Genomic DNA, 15,914 nt, shown 5'->3' on the forward strand with positions numbered 1-15,914 from the left:
AAAAAAAAAAAAAAAAAAAAAAAAAAAAAAAAAAAAAAAAAAAGCCCAAAACGCGGACGCAGCCGCACTACCCAAACAGACCTTAGTGTTGGTTTTGAATTCTGGAACCAGTATAAAGCTTTTGCATTTCCAACTGAACAGAATTGCTCAAGCAATTTTATTATTCTCACTGTTTCATCCTTGGGAGGATTAACCATCCCAATGTTGAAGATAAACTTTAGTATTAAGACTTGCTCTGACTTGGGAGTCCACCTTGACCTCATTGGTTCATTTCTTATTAAATGTTAATATTAATACTTCATTTCTCGTAAATCATCAATTGAGGCAAGGATTGTTTTTGAGTTACTGATTTTATGGAAAAATAAAATTTAAAAGAAGAAGTTGAATGGGGTTAAACTGCTAACATCAACTTAACGTTTACTGTACATTAAGTGTACTTTTTGTATTTTAAGACTAATTTAGGGTTGTATTTATGAATTGAAAACATAGCATCATCTTAACCATTTATTTTTTTAAAAAAGGTTAAGATTTAAAGAATTCTACATTGTCGAGTACTATAGGAAATTTAGACGATATGAACCTATTAAAATAATCTTAATAAAAGAATTAAAATAATCTTACAAAACCAAAGTCCCTGAGATGACCCATAAACTAAAATCACCACCATGGCAATGGCACCGCCCAACCACCATTGTTACATAACCCACCACCACAAACCAAAATCACAAATCGCAACACAAAACTCAAACCCTACAATGACCCACTTGCTGAGATCCATAGCCAACTCGCTGCAACCTATAAACGTTAAGACCCATGATGCAACCCAAAGATCCACTCAGTGACAGTCTTCTCAACCACCATGTCATAATTAATCCACATACGCTAAGATCCACAGATCCCTTCAGACCTCGTTTGTGTCACAGTTTTGGGCATGAAAGATTTGTTCATGTCACCAACGCTGTGTGCATGTGCGAGAGAGAATAATATAAAATAGAAAAAGACTGATTTGTAGAAGTTATGGAGCATATGTAAAAATTTGAATAGTGATAGATCGATAACCAAATGTGTTGTGGTTTTGTGAGTTTTTGATGAGCAAGTTTCCTAAATTTGAACTTAGGGCTATTACTATTATTATTTTTGGTTTGGGGGTGGGGGGGTGGGGTACTAAGCTTATAAAATGAATCAGGGTCACTTGAATAACTTGATCTTTTGCAAAGTTGTGTTCAAATTTGTTCACTAGTTAAACGAACTACTAAATTTAAGCTTAATTTGAAAAACCCAAGTTGAAGAAAGCAAAACTTAACTCACTAAGATTGTAAAATGAATCACCCTACTTGCGATGATGTTCAAATTTGTTCATGATTCCCATCTCTTTCATCCCAAATATTTGTTTGAGGGTTTGTGAAGAGGATGGGTTTAGTTCCCCAGCTATCAATTATGTTGGGTAAGAGCTGACATTTTGTATAAAGGTTGCATATAATATTTCTCTCATATGAGTGGATTTCAGATTTATAGAATCTATCCCACGTGAAAGGAATAATACATATAATTGTTACAAGAAATAATTCCGCATTAATGGGGAGGTAACCCCTTGGCAGGATAACGTTGATCAGAGTGAACCACTTGAGTACCGATAAGGCCTCTGATGGGACGGACGGCTAGAAAAAAAGGCAAATAGATGATCAACAGATGGAAGGAGTGGATAGGAAGATAAAAACTATAAAAGAAAAGCTAGTAAAGTAAAAGGGGGGGGGGGGAAAGAGAGAACAATAAGGCCTCCTCGGCCACGGGCCGAGGAGCGTCCCCCATCTGTAAATACACTCTTAGCATTTTTTATAAGAAAAGTTTATGCATGGTGATCGACGGCCAGCACCTAAACCTTTCAATCCACTCTCTATAAATTTATTGTTTGGGCTGGTTGGGCTGAAAACCCATTCGTATTCAGGGTCAATCCAAATTGGGTCCCTACAGTAAAGTTTAGAGAAAGTTCAATTATAATTTGAAATTATAATCTAATTTGGCGCTATATGTCTAAATTTATGTGGGAACTACACCATAATTATCCATTTAAGGTTTTTTAATATTTATGCCAAGCAAGTTAATGAGTACAAAATACTAAGAATCTAATATTAATAAACTATAAAATTAAAAAAAAAAAATCAATCACATAACTCAATAAAAATCACTGCATAACAAAGATCATCATACGTTCTATCTTATTAAAAATTAGAAAAAAATTATCATAAGTAGTATTAAATTTAGTTAAGAATTTTAATATGTGACTATTTACTTTTAAAAATAATAATTTGACTAATTATTTATATTTTTATGAGAATTTGTAATCATAATACAATTTTGTGCCATATGTTTAAATTTATATGAGGACCACATTATAATTATCCACTTTAAAAAAAAAAAAAAAAACCAATCACATACACTTAATAAAAATCATCGCACAACAAAGATCATTACACGTTCTATCTTATTAAAAACTAAAAAAAAAATCATAAGTAGTATTAAGTTTAAGTAAGAATTTTAATATGTGACTAATTATATTTACTTAAAAAAAAACATAATTTGACTAATTATTTATATTTTTATTATAAAAATTGTGTATAATTTTAAATGTATCTATATGTATGCATATGTTACATGCTATTTTTTTAAAATTGTTTGACTAATATTTACTTAATGAGAAAGTCTAAACAAAATCTCACAACATTTCTACATTATATTTATATTGAGTTGTGATGGGTTCTAGTAATTAAAAAAAAAAAAAAAATTATTTTGACATATGATAGTTTGACCCCTCACTTGTAAAAATATTGTGAAATTTTATTGTGAGATAGAAAAACTCTATACAGTGAGGGACCAAGTTTGACTCTCTTTGCAAAAGAGGAATGCTACGCCTACTATATGGTCCTTAGGCCGGGGCCTAGCCTATTAGCTTTTGTTGGGCCGGAGACCAAATCAAAGGCTTTGGACTTACTTTGTAATCAACCTGGCCCACACCGACCATTTGAGTAGATATAAATAGATAGTGCCTTGGGAGAATCGCTTGCCAAGCACTATTCGGTGTCATGTACAAGTTTCAAGAGAATTTTCAAAAGATCTCACTTAATCAGGAATCTTGAACAGAGGTGGAGATCACATGACAAAAGGGATGAAACTTCATCATTGAGACCCCAATAGAGGTACACTATAAAAGGGAAATGAAACAAGAAGAAATGTGAGACTCTTTAAGGGATGAAACTTCATCATTGAGACCCCAATAGAGGTACACTATAAAAGGGAAATGAAACAAGAAGAAATGTGAGACTCTTTCTTTTTTGGGGGAAAAACGGGGGAGGGAGAGATACACGAGAGAACAAAGAGGAATGACCTAAAGGGGAATAGGGGGATTTAGCTCAATATTGCTTGGTTCTTCTCGAGAAACACATAAACAAGGCAAAGGATCATTGCGTGGGCCTCAGTATCTCCCCTTGGCCTGCTGGATTGGCTCTTGGGGACCTTTCCATTGTAGGAAATTCCTTACCCATACTAACAAGTAAATTTGGAGCCCGACCCTAAATTATCGAGCATCTTGGGTTTGACTATTATTCCTATAATATTTTCATAATATTTTTATCATAAATTTTAAGTGATATGTTGTTATGGGTTATTACTAATGGACAACAAAATAATTTTAATTGTAAGTTCAAATTAGAACTAATAACAATTTACAACTTATGATTTATTATGAAAATAACATAGGCGTAACACTTTCTTTTGCAAAATTTGAAACCTTGACTAGGAAAAGAGTAAATTTTGATTATTATTATTTTTTCTTAGTAGTTTTTGAATTTTACATTTAAGTATTTAAAGGGATGTGAATTGGGAATTTGGGATCTTGGAGAGAGATGATAATTTTGGGTAGGCGTAACACTTTCTTTTGCAAAATTTGAAACCTTGACTAGGAAAAGAGTAAATTTTGATTATTATTATTTTTCTTAGTAGTTTTTGAATTTTACATTTAAGTATTTTTTTTTTTTTTTTGATAAGTTTACATTTAAGTATTTAAAGGGATGTGAATTGGGAATTTGGGATCTTGGAGAGAGATGATAATTTTGGCAGGGTATATATAGGTTGTCGTGTAAATGCAGCAACAGTACAGGTGCGTCAAGCTGGGGGAAGCGGCGTAGGGGGACCAAAATAGGCCTAGTTTGTTGGAATTGGATGGGAAGCATGCATCAGCCATCAGCTTTGATTGGGAAATGGACCCTAACAAATCTAAACAAATCTGCAACGAAATGACCCGCTTTTAAGGCACCTACATGAGATGAGATGAGATGAGTGTAAAAAATCACTGGAAATTGAGGGTCGGTTTCGGAGAGGAGTCTGAGTAGTATTATTTGTATTTTTTGAAATATATACAAATAAAAAAATATATAATATTATTTAAAAATTAAAAATAGGTGTTTGAAATGTCCAATCAAACAGGCCTGAAAGCCCGAAGCTATCTTTTCTTTTTCGTTTTCTTCCTCTTTTTCCTCCAAGTTTCTCCCTATGCATGCAACATTGCAACGCGAAAAACAATATTTGATGCTTGCCCAGGATTGTACACCAAGGCAAAGCACAGGCCTACGTGTATTTCACTTGTCGCTGTTAGAATCGAATTCACAACAGAGCCAAAAAAGGATTCTTTTTTTTTTTTTTTTGCTTCGACTAATAAATCGTCAAGTGTTTAGGAGATTTATTGTTAAAGATTCGAGAATAACAAAACCTGACGAACATGTATTTTTATTTTTATTTTTGAGTTTAGAACATGTATTTTTTTATTATAGTTCCAATGGAGAACATCTATTTAAATGTCTAGTTTACATGCAAGAGTAAGCATGTAGATTCTAGTTCTACCATGCCTTTGTGCTTCTCAATTCAAAATAAAAGCCGATAGGTAGACAAATGCAATTGAAGAAAGAAACAACCGTACTATTGGATTTAGGAAAGCAATTAAAGATTCTACTATGTCTTTGAGCCATTTAATTAAGTTTTTTTTTTGCAGTTCAGTTTGATTCACTTAAAGAAACAATCGTACTATTGGATTTAGGAATAAAGAACACTGATCAGATCAAATTAATATAATCGAAGGTATAAAGTACTATGTTTACTTTCCATTGCCGATTTGCTATTAGATATATATCTGGCAGAACTATGACCATCGGGCACCAGTGGTCTAGTGGTAGAATAGTACCCTGCCACGGTACAGACCCGGGTTCGATTCCCGGCTGGTGCAATATTTAGTTTTTCATTTTTAGCTTGGGGTTCTGATCACCCCACACGGGTTACTCACCTTGCAATGAATTGTAAATGTTAATAGGCACATGTTTTTTATACACTCAGAAATATTAGCATTTTAAGCGCACTCAATATTGGTTTGTTCGGTTACAATTGGAGGAAATAGATGAATGCACACCTCACAAATACCTGATCACAATCTTTCTCTCATTATTCTTTATTTACAGTATTATTCAGAAGAATCAATAAACAGAGGGATTGAATAGGACACAGATTGGTTCCAGCATTTGATACAAGTAGTCTTGAAACTTGATTACTAAGAAGCACTCCTGTCACTAACTTTACGTGAGGTGTACTTCATGAAGTCCTCGCAAGCTTGCAAAACCAAGTGATGGTCTTCCCAATCATCACGGTAAGACTCTGGTCGAGCACGTCTGTCCTTGCTACTGGCATTATACATTTGCACTCTCCAATCTTCAATTGCAGGACATCCACACTGAGCCGCAAGCCAATTGTTGTACTCAAACTGCAAAATTAGATCCAATGTATTTTCTGAATATAATGTAATATACAAAGCTAAAGGTAATGAGGTCTGATTGCCTTCACTGGCCAAATAAATTTATCATTGTCCAACTCAGCTGATCTTCTACTATTAATCAGGAAAATTTTTCCTAAACACATTATCTTGTAAAGGCCGGTATTCAGACCCCCTTATCTTCTTTCATTGTGCTGGTGTGGCATCATTTAACAACATTTATATTGAAATGGTCATTAGCCACCATACTTCACGCGTGCAGAAACCCATGGACAGCGCTAACCATGAATTGACTTGCCACAGTCATTTTGCATCCATTATATGACCGTAAGGGATTTTTTAAAACAATTTTTGAAAGTATAGGGACTAAAGTAAAACATTTTAAAGTATAATGATGATTTTGAAACAGATGCCAAACGTTGATGACCAAATTTGCAATCTAACTGTAAATAAACAATAATTCTAGAGACATAACTTTCTCACAATTTTTTTCATAATGGCTAAGGTGGCAAGTTAATAGTAGATAATAAAGTGATGTCAATATATGGTGGGCCATGTGAAAATCAATAACAACTTGCCACCTCAAAAAAGGTTGTGCTTGTATCATGACTTATAAATCAATAAATAAATCAAAATCCAACATATAGACCTGAGGAGGCCAAATTTACCTGACTACTACCCATGTTATGAGTATATCGCTTAGGCATGCCAGAAGCTTCAAGTGATGAGTAGAAAGCTTCAACATCTTCCATCATCTTCTCTTGTGTTGGAAGTGCAAATCGGTTAGACAAAACACCAGCTATCCACTTGATTTGGAGTTCAAACATAGGGAAAGGAACAACCTGGCACAAACAACATATAAAGATCTACTTCCGCCATTTGATAAGATTAAATTAAATATCCAACCAAAAGAAGGGCATGCTATTATAAGTAGGGATAAACCTTCCATGGTAACCCAACAAATGAAAGGCATGGGGCCAGGGCTGGTGGGAAAACATGCTTGTACAGTGGCCCCACACGGTTGTCATCCACATTCACAATGCCATTGGTTTCAAGAAAAGGAAAATGATACTTGTACCTTAAGAAAGATAAACAACTTATTGTTATTATTATTTTCTGTATCGTGTTTGGTTCATTCACGAATTTTGCATTCAATAAGAAACTTTGTTTAAAGAAATTTTGGTCCTAAATCCAAGCTAAAGCCAAATTAATGGAGTAAGCAGCATACCCTGTGCAGTGTAGAATGATGTCAGCATGGACAAAGCTCCCATCTCGGAAAAACACAGTTCCGTCTTTACGCACACTTTCTATCTGCATCAATCTGATTTAGATTAGAGCTTTAAAGTAAACTTTTCATAGAATCAATTCAACTACTTGATGGACTTCTCATGATAGCCACCAAATTCTTGCCAGGGGTAAGGACTATTACCATGGGATGAAGCCACATATTATCATAGCCAGACTGCTCTCCAGATGTTTCATCTGCAACACTTCTAGCTGCCACATGGACTTCTTTGGCAACTCCTGCTATGTCCCGAGAAATGTCAACAGCACTTGCTGAACTCCCTATCAAGACTACAACCTGCATGATGCAGGTCAAAAGTAAGGTATGCTAATCACTTGGGTTGAGCGGGAGGTAGAGGGACTTTATATAAATTGATGAGCAGTGACTTCTTATAGTACTTAGTTACTAGTGGTGCCAAGGAGAAATTTTTTTTAGATCTCACATTTATTTTATATTATCCTTCTTCATCGTAATTTGTAATACATTCATGATCAGATGTATATTTAGTTAATTCACTCATATTTGTCTACAGAATCCCTAATTCAAATTCAAATTCAAATGTATAACAATTCAGTAGAATATTCCTATTCTTAAAATAAAATACAAACCCTTTTTCTGTCGCAGCATTCCTGAAATGTTTTTACGTGGTTTCAACACATTTGTAGTTTTCTCCAAAAATCAAGTTAGTAAAGTTTTCTCTGTTAAGTGAATTCACAGAATTTCTATAGCTAAATGTCTTATGTACTTCAAATTTTAAGATGGGAATTACTCATGCGGTTATCGTCAATCCAAGCTCCGGTTTGTTGCAATATAGAACATCCCACTATACTTGGAATTTGGAGAGCTAAATAGAAGAGGCTTTTTCTTGTATAAAAATAAATAGATACAAGCTCCGCAATTTATACAATGACATAAGAATAAGATATGCCTCCAATGGAGACTAGAGAGGATAAAGGAGAATCAGATAATAAAATGTGTCAATGCAATCCAACAAAGAATTATGGCCCCCCTAGAACAACCAAAATAGGATTGTCATCAGGAATGTGAATCCTCATCCTAATCTAACTCTTGACAAAAGTAACAATCTTGTTCCAATAATGTCTGCAAACTTAAAATAAGTCAAACAATTCAGTGATTGTTGGCACAGTGCCAAAGAGAATAACCAGGCAATTGCTGATTGAATTATGGTGTAAACATGAGGTCTTCAATTTCAGTAACTATGAAGATGACATTGATTAGTAATGTTCACATTTATGTCAAGTGGGCAATTGCTTTGCACGCATTTACTCATAAAAGACCTAAGCTGTAACGTGAAAAGCTCGTCACTATTAAAGGTCCTATAGGCTATTCCAATTCCAAACCTGTCACGTACTTGATCTCGAAAAGGCTCTGGAACACGATAATTGTGGCTATGCATTTGCTTCCCAGGCCACTCATTTATTCCTGCCACGAACACACAATAAATATTAAAACAACGACCTTTTCAATATATATACTATATAGTATATAATCATATTTATTTACACACTAATACTGATTACTGAGTACTGGACTAAACTCAATTTTTGATGTTACAAAGTACCGGGAATTTGAGCCACACGAGGCTCGGTGTAGTGGCCGTTGCATATTACAACGGCATCGAATATCTCCGTTTCATCTTCGCCTGACCTCTGTTTTGATTTTATTTTCCATTTCTCCTCCTCCGCCAATCTCACGCGCACTACCTCCGTTTCGAACCTCACCAACTCATCAATCCTGAACCCGCGCGTGAAGTCTTGCAGATACAACAGAACCTCTCGGTGACCCGGGTACCGTCTCGGGTCTCTGTCCGGGTTGTCTTTGGCGACGAACGGGTAGCACCGGAAGCCCATGCACTCTCGGGGGAGGTTGGTGCGGAGGGACTTGTAGAGGCTGGAGTGGATCTTGGTCCGGGCCGGGTCGAATCCAATCGGGTCAGATTCGATTTTCGTGGTGTAAACCCAGGTGCCGCCAACCTGGTCGCCTCGTTCGAATACGACCACGCTGTGGCCCTCGCGGCGGAGCTCTAGAGCAGTTACGAGGCCTGCGGCGCCGGCGCCTATCACAGCCACGTGGCGAGATGTGAGTGGGTGGGGCGCAGGTGGCTGTGGTATGGGCAGGTGGCATTGCATTTGAATTGTTGTTGTTGGCATTTTTTGTTGGCCGTTTTATTTATGGTAGTAAGAATAAGAAAGAAAGAAGAGAGGTCGGAGGAGAGGAGAGCTCGCTAACAGGGCAATGCTGTTGTTTTTTACTTTTTTAACGAATGAGAATGACGGTTTTGGAGTAGTTAATTTGTTTGGGGAATATACGGTCGTCATGTGTATTATGTTACAGGCATGTAACTTGAGCAGGAAAAGAAAATTCACAATTCGCAACTGCTTACCGACCGTCCGTGTTCATTCTTTTTTTATTTTATTTTGCTAAAATACTTTTTTTTTTGCCCCTATGTTTGATGATAGTAAATTTGGTCCGCATTATTTTTAATTTGTAATGAATTTGGTAAATATCTTGACGTTGATTGGCAGGGAGAGAGTGAGTATAAGCAATTTACAGTAACAGATCTCGAAAATATTCTTAAAGAAAATTTTAGATTTGAAATATTGTTTGATAGTCATAGATGCTGTCTAAACATGCTTGATATGGGTGTTCTTGTTTGTCTGGTTGTCAAGAAACCCCAAGAAAAGTTAGGGGATTTTTATTTTTATTTTTATTTGTTTATAATAAATTCTCACCCTTTCAAATATTTTAGGGTAAAATATCATTTTCGTCTCTAAACTATTATAAAAGTTCGTTTTTCGTCTCTAAACTTTCAAAAGTTCGTTTTTCGTCCCTAAACTTTTCCAAATGTATTGATTTTCGTCCCTCCCACATCAGTACTCATCAAGCCACGGAGGGACGAAAATCAATACATTTGAGAAAGTTTAGGGACGAAAAACGAACTTTTGAAAGTTTAGGGACGAAAAACGAACTTTTGTGATAGTTTAGGGATGAAAAACGAACTTTTGAAAGTTTAGGGACGAAAAACGAACTTTTGTGATAGTTTAGGGACGAAAATGATATTTTACCCAATTTTTTTTTCTCCGGGAGATGGATTTATATATATTATATTATATTATTATTAAAATTGTTGATGTGACCATTTTAATATAATTAAATAATTTTTATTATTTTAGAAGCTACATGTGTGCTGTATATGCAAACTATTTGCCATATAGTCATTTTTCGTTAGTGAGTTAACAGTAAATATTAAATTGATTGCAAGTTGAAAATAACAGAAATCAAATTGATTATTATCAAAATGAATTGAAGGGATTAAATTGATTATAACCCTAAAATATAAGGATCAAAATGACATTTTCCTTTTTTCTTTTTATAATTTCTAAATTTTTTCACTTTAATAATTTTTATTATAAAAAACAACAACAACTTTTTGTGTCATCCGCTAAACTTTTTTTATTTTTATTTTATACAATGGAAATCTCTCAATTAGATATTCATTCCGGTATAATTTTAAATTAATATTGATGCCTTTAAAAGATGGGTGGAAGGATGCAAATAAATACTTAATAATGAATAAGCCTAACTGGGAGACCTAACAGATTATCTTATATTATATGTTTTATTATTATTAAAATTGCTGATGTGACCTTGAAAACAAATATAGAAGTTTATAATTGTATGCACTACTTCATGTGAGGGACCTAACAGATTATCTTTCTGCTCTCTTTGTATAGAAAGATTGGCCTAGTGGAATTTGGTAGGTGAAATACTTGGTCCTTTGGATAATGTGTGCAAATTGAGTTGGCCATTTGGAAAATGTGAAAGTGTAAGTGTAATTACCAGTTTTCTCTCCCCTTAATGCATTTTTTTTGGGGGGTAAATAGGGATAAATTTATTGAGAGTAAACAAAGGGCGGACATGGAGTAACATGCCCATTAACATCAACAAGAGCCTAAAAGGGGATAAAGTTGATAAGTTGGGGTCCCCAAGTCCTGCAAATGGAGGCCCAACGAGCTAAATTATGGGCTAAACGATTGTTAGCACTAGGACAAAGGAAGAAAGAATAGTTAATAAAATTACAAAGAAGACTTATGTCTGAGACAAGAGATAATCCCAGCCTAGACGAAGTTCTGGATCATAAATTATGCTCAAGGCCCAAATTCATTGGGTCTTGAGCTTTATTCATTAACCCATGTCTTTGAGTACAAAATTGGGTGACAAGTACAATTAAAATTTTCAAAAATATCCAATTTAATTTTAATTCATGCCCAAAAAGACTATACATCCTAAAATTATAGTTCAAGCTAATATTTTATTCAAATCTTTGGTTCCTTTCACAAAAATTTATAAATGTTTGATCCAAGTCTTTGGTTCCTTTCACAAAATTATAGTTCAAGCTAATATTTCATTTCAGTAGCACTGACTAAATCAAATAAATTTTTAATATATATTTTCCATAAGGAAGAAATTCTAGTTTTTTCCCCTCTAAATCAATGTAGCTAAGTAATTAAATAAAAATTTGTAAGGAAAGACAAAAGAAAAATATTCAATAGATTAAAATAAAATATACTTTAATAAAATAAAACAAGCCAAGAAAAATGTTACTTACTAAACGATGTCTACTAAAAAACTCTTAAAACTCCTCAAGAAAATTCCAATAAGACCTAAACTCCCATGGTGGGGGGAAAAGCCCAAAGCTACTTAATGGGCCCGGAACCCCCTATTAAGGGCTATTGTATTTCCGAGGATTAATAGGTGGTTGTGGCGGCCCATCTAAAGCAGGAAGCCCAGAAGCAGAAGGGGAGCGTCGTCCGAAGAGGTCACCACTGGTCCGAGGACGTCTTGCTCCTCGGCTATGATGAGCCTTGATCAAACGAACGTGTGGAAGGTCCGACTAATCTTCCCAATGACCCCACCGGTAATGATAGGTCCTGGGTGGATCCGGAAATGATCAGAACTAAAAAATATCTAAAGGGAAAGCTGCTACCACTGCATTTAATGCGCTGCAACAGCTTTTCTGGCCGCATTTATGTGGAGAAGACCCCTGAACAGTGCAACCTCAGCTACCGCCACTCACAAAGAACTAAAGTAGACACATGACGTGACATGCACTTGAGTAGATACGTGGATGAAGAACAGGTGGACGATGGAGATGATAGGAAGGGATGCTATATAAAGAAGAATGGTCCCTGATAATGAGGGATAGGAAAACAGAAGGAGAAAGAGAGAGAAAGGCCTTACTGTAGCTCTGAATGTTGGAATCACTGTTCATTTAATAAAACGCCTTTTCGGACATTCATTCATAGAATTATCTAAGCTTCAGTTCATGTTGTCATCAGTGCACGTAACTTAGCCCACTGTTCTGTACTTCATAACCAGCCTGGCTCTTTCGCCCACTCTCTACAAATTCATTGTTCTGGGTTCGTTGGGCCTTTGACCTATATCTTTTGGGCTTGGGCAACAAAAACAGACCCTACACCCATCATAATTAATTCAATTACTTAGAAGATGTCCAAAAAACAATACTAAAATAAGTTATCCTAGGATATAACTATTTTAAATCAATAGATCTATAGCACAAAGTAATTTCTAAGATCCTTACCTCAAGAATCTCAAGAATTATCAAGCATTCTTTCTTTGAAAATTTAAAAAATACCATTCAAGTGAAGTTTTAGACATGATTTTTTTAATAAGTCATGTAACTTATTTGAATATTATACATAAATAATTTTATAAATTGCAACGTATAGCGAGTTGGAGGAGATTCCTCTAAACTAATTTGAAAGTAAACTTTGTTCTTTAATTAAAAACATCTAAAAAAATTTAATTAAAAACTCCAATCCCCTTCTTATTTTAAAAAATAATTAAAAAAAAAAGCAACAACAATACAACACCGTCCCCTCCCCTTCCCCTCTATCCAATCACAATTTAGAGATGAAGAATCACATCCATCGTATAAATATGTAAAGTAAGATGCACTACAGAATTTTTTTTCCAAGATTCTTTTTGTGAAGCCAGATAAATATCTGGAACAACATTTAAAACAAGGCACCAGCGATCTATTGGTAAAATAGTAGCCTACCAGTTTGCCAATTGTACTTAAAATATTAAGATGGGAATTACTTCATGTGGTTATTTTCAGTCCAAAATCTGTGGCTGGCTGCTATATAGAACATCCCATTATACATGGAATGTGGACAGCTAAATAGGGGAAGCCTTTTCTTGTAAAAGGAATACATAGATACAAGCTCCTCACTTTATATGGTAACAGAAGATATACCACTAGTGGAGACTGGAGAGGATAATAGGTGAATCAGATAACATGTGTCATGGTCACTGTAGTTCAGCAAAGATTTATGGTCCCTTTCGAACAAATTCGAATAGGATTGTAATCTGGAACGTGAAGTCTCATCCTAATCTAGTACTTGAAAGCAACAATCAATTTCACCTAAAGTAGACAAACTTAAAAAATTCGACGAGTAAGTTTGCAAGGAACAACTGAGTATAATAGGACATCGATTTTAGCTAGATGGGGTACGTTCTCCCCATTCTTTTGGAGAAAACTTAGTTTTTTATGGCACTGTGCCAAAGACAATAACCAGACAATTGCTGGTTGAGTAATCTAAATTAATGACGGGACCACTTGAGGACTTCAGCTTATAACTTGGGCTAATCCTCAATTTCAGTAACGAAATGGAGATTTTTAGACGATTAGTGAAAATGAATCATTCTTCATGCCCAGAAAAACAAGAAGAATGAGTTTACCACTGTGGTCCAAGTCAACTAATCATTCACCTCTTGTTCTTCCTAATAAATAATAGCTACTCGGTTGAAGGCTTGCAAGGGTAATTCTTATATACTCCAGGAGTAATGCTCCCTCTTTTCACATGATGATTGAGGGGTGAGTTCCATGGTAGGACCCATACTTGAGGCCCACCCCTCATGTGAGAGGAGGGAGCATTGCTCCTGGAGCACCTAAGTTTTTTCTAACTTGCAGTAGCACATTCTTTTTATTTTTTTTATTTTTACTTCTGTTTGTCATGAATTGTGAAAACGTTACCCCAAAATTGATTAATTACAATTTGACTTGCTTATACACAATATTCACAAAAGGCTCACCTGAAAAATACACAAAATTTGGTCGATTAAATAAGTTAAAAAAGAAGAAGAAAGAACCAGATGGAACCAAAAGCAAGCATTCACTCATACAATGATCTCCTGTATGAAGACCTAAGCTGAAACTTCTAAAGCTCAAGTCAACCATTCAAGGTCCTAGCTAGAGAATATAAATATTATCTTCTTAAAAATTTTAAAAAGGAGAATAAAAGTGAGTTTTGGCCCCAAATGAAGGGAGAACAAGTTATTCTAATCGATGAACTCCGCTTCGTGAAGCATGGTCCCACCGATCGTGTGATCTCTTGAGGTTAATGTAAATGTATATATTATCTGATTCTACTTATGCGTTGCAATCAATATCTTTTCCAAATCATATAGCAAACAAAAGCTACAATTTCAAAGCAATACCCTTACCATTGTTGTATATATATAGGTATATACAAGGATATGTTGTAATAATATTGTTTGATTTTAGAGATTATTGTTTCGTAAAATGAAAATTCAGATTTTAGAATTTTCTAAAAGAATATTGTTTCGTAAAGTGAAAATTCAGATTCTAGAATTTTCTAAGTGAAAATTCAATTGAAATGGTAAAGAAAAAATCCTGGAGCTTCTGCCTGGTTCGATCACTAGTCGATTCCTGTTCGATCGATCGAAAAGAGCATTCGAACGATCGAAAGAACCTCTCGATGGATCGAAACTTGAAAGCTGAATTTTCTGTAGAATTTTTCTGGTGACTATTCGGAAAGGTTGAAGAGGTTTCAAGCCTTGTGAATGGTTTTATGAAACGTTTTAACTCTCTCTATACATGCCTTTTGATGAAATATAACCCTATGGGTATAAATAAATGCTTATGTTCACTTGAAAAATAGTAAGTTAGAGAGAAACACTCTATACATGCCTTGTGAACGGTTTTATGAAACGTTTTAACTCTCTATACATGCCTTTTGATGAAATATAACCCTATGGGTATAAATAGAGGCTTATGTTCACTTGAAAAATAGTAAGTGAGAGAGAAACATAAGAAATCATGTGGTTATTCTCCAAATTGCTATTTGTAGAATCTAACATCTTGGTTGTATCCTAAGGACAAATTTGCGATAACCCTTTAGCAACAATAGTGTGGGGGCAAATATTGTCTAAGGAAAATGATATCGTGCCTCTAAGTTATCTATTTTTTATTTGTCTTTTGTGTTAACCTTATTCTTCTATTATTACTTTGTATAATATCCACAACAATCTTAGACAATATTTCCTACAATTGAAGGAACAAGTGATGTTTCAGCGTTAAAGATGTTAAATCATGAGTTGGTGAAATTAAATCGCTTTGATGGAACCAATTTCTCTAGATGGAAAGACAAGATGAAATTCCTACTTACTGCACTCAAACTCTTCTATGTCTTGGACTTGAATTTGATGCCTTTTCCTACTGCAAGTGATGAAGACACTGATGAGATAAAGGCGCAAAGAAAGAAATGGTAGGAAGAAGAACTGATTTGCAGAGGGCATATTCTCAATACTCTTTTGGATCATCTCTATTATCTCTACACATTACTGAAGTCACCAAAGGAGATTTAGAATGCTTTGGAGGCAAAATACAAAATTGAGAAAATAGGTATGAATAAGTTTGTTATTCAAAAGTATTTTGATTATAAAATGCTTGATAATATCTCAGTTTTAAAT

At 34.8% G+C, this 15,914-nt stretch overlaps 1 protein-coding gene and 1 non-coding gene across 2 annotated transcripts; one reads left to right on the top strand and one right to left on the bottom strand.

Moving 5' to 3' along the window:
* The first annotated feature begins 5,201 nt into the window (after nt 1-5,201).
* TRNAG-GCC (transfer RNA glycine (anticodon GCC)) lies at nt 5,202-5,272 on the top strand. The gene has a single exon. It is a non-coding gene; the product is annotated as a tRNA-Gly (tRNA).
* Nucleotides 5,273-5,427: 155 nt separating this feature from the next.
* LOC111998363 (flavin-containing monooxygenase FMO GS-OX-like 4) lies at nt 5,428-9,378 on the bottom strand. Its single transcript, XM_024030464.2, has 7 exons — nt 8,677-9,378; nt 8,467-8,537; nt 7,239-7,391; nt 7,038-7,120; nt 6,752-6,887; nt 6,478-6,651; nt 5,428-5,800 (listed from the first exon to the last, which is right to left on the bottom strand). The coding sequence occupies exons 1-7, from the start codon at nt 9,263-9,265 to the stop codon at nt 5,591-5,593; spliced, it is 1,416 nt and encodes a 471-aa protein (XP_023886232.2). The 5' UTR covers nt 9,266-9,378; the 3' UTR covers nt 5,428-5,590.
* Nucleotides 9,379-15,914: the final 6,536 nt, after the last annotated feature.

The sequence above is a fragment of the Quercus suber genome, unplaced genomic scaffold, assembly GCF_002906115.3.
Source record: "Quercus suber isolate HL8 unplaced genomic scaffold, Cork oak 2.0 scaffold_46, whole genome shotgun sequence".
Taxonomy (NCBI): Eukaryota; Viridiplantae; Streptophyta; class Magnoliopsida; order Fagales; family Fagaceae; genus Quercus; species Quercus suber.

What these genes read in the sequence shown, in the direction of transcription:
- LOC111998363 (XM_024030464.2), bottom strand. Translation starts at nt 9,265, where the DNA reads ATGCCAACAACAACAATTCAAATGCAATGCCACCTGCCCATACCACAG. An exon ending in ATCATTCTACACTGCACAGG is followed by an intron (nt 6,888 to 7,037) that starts GTATGCTGCTTA and finishes ATCTTTCTTAAG; the next exon opens with GTACAAGTATCATTTTCCTT. An exon ending in TTGTTGGGTTACCATGGAAG is followed by an intron (nt 6,652 to 6,751) that starts GTTTATCCCTAC and finishes TGTTTGTGCCAG; the next exon opens with GTTGTTCCTTTCCCTATGTT.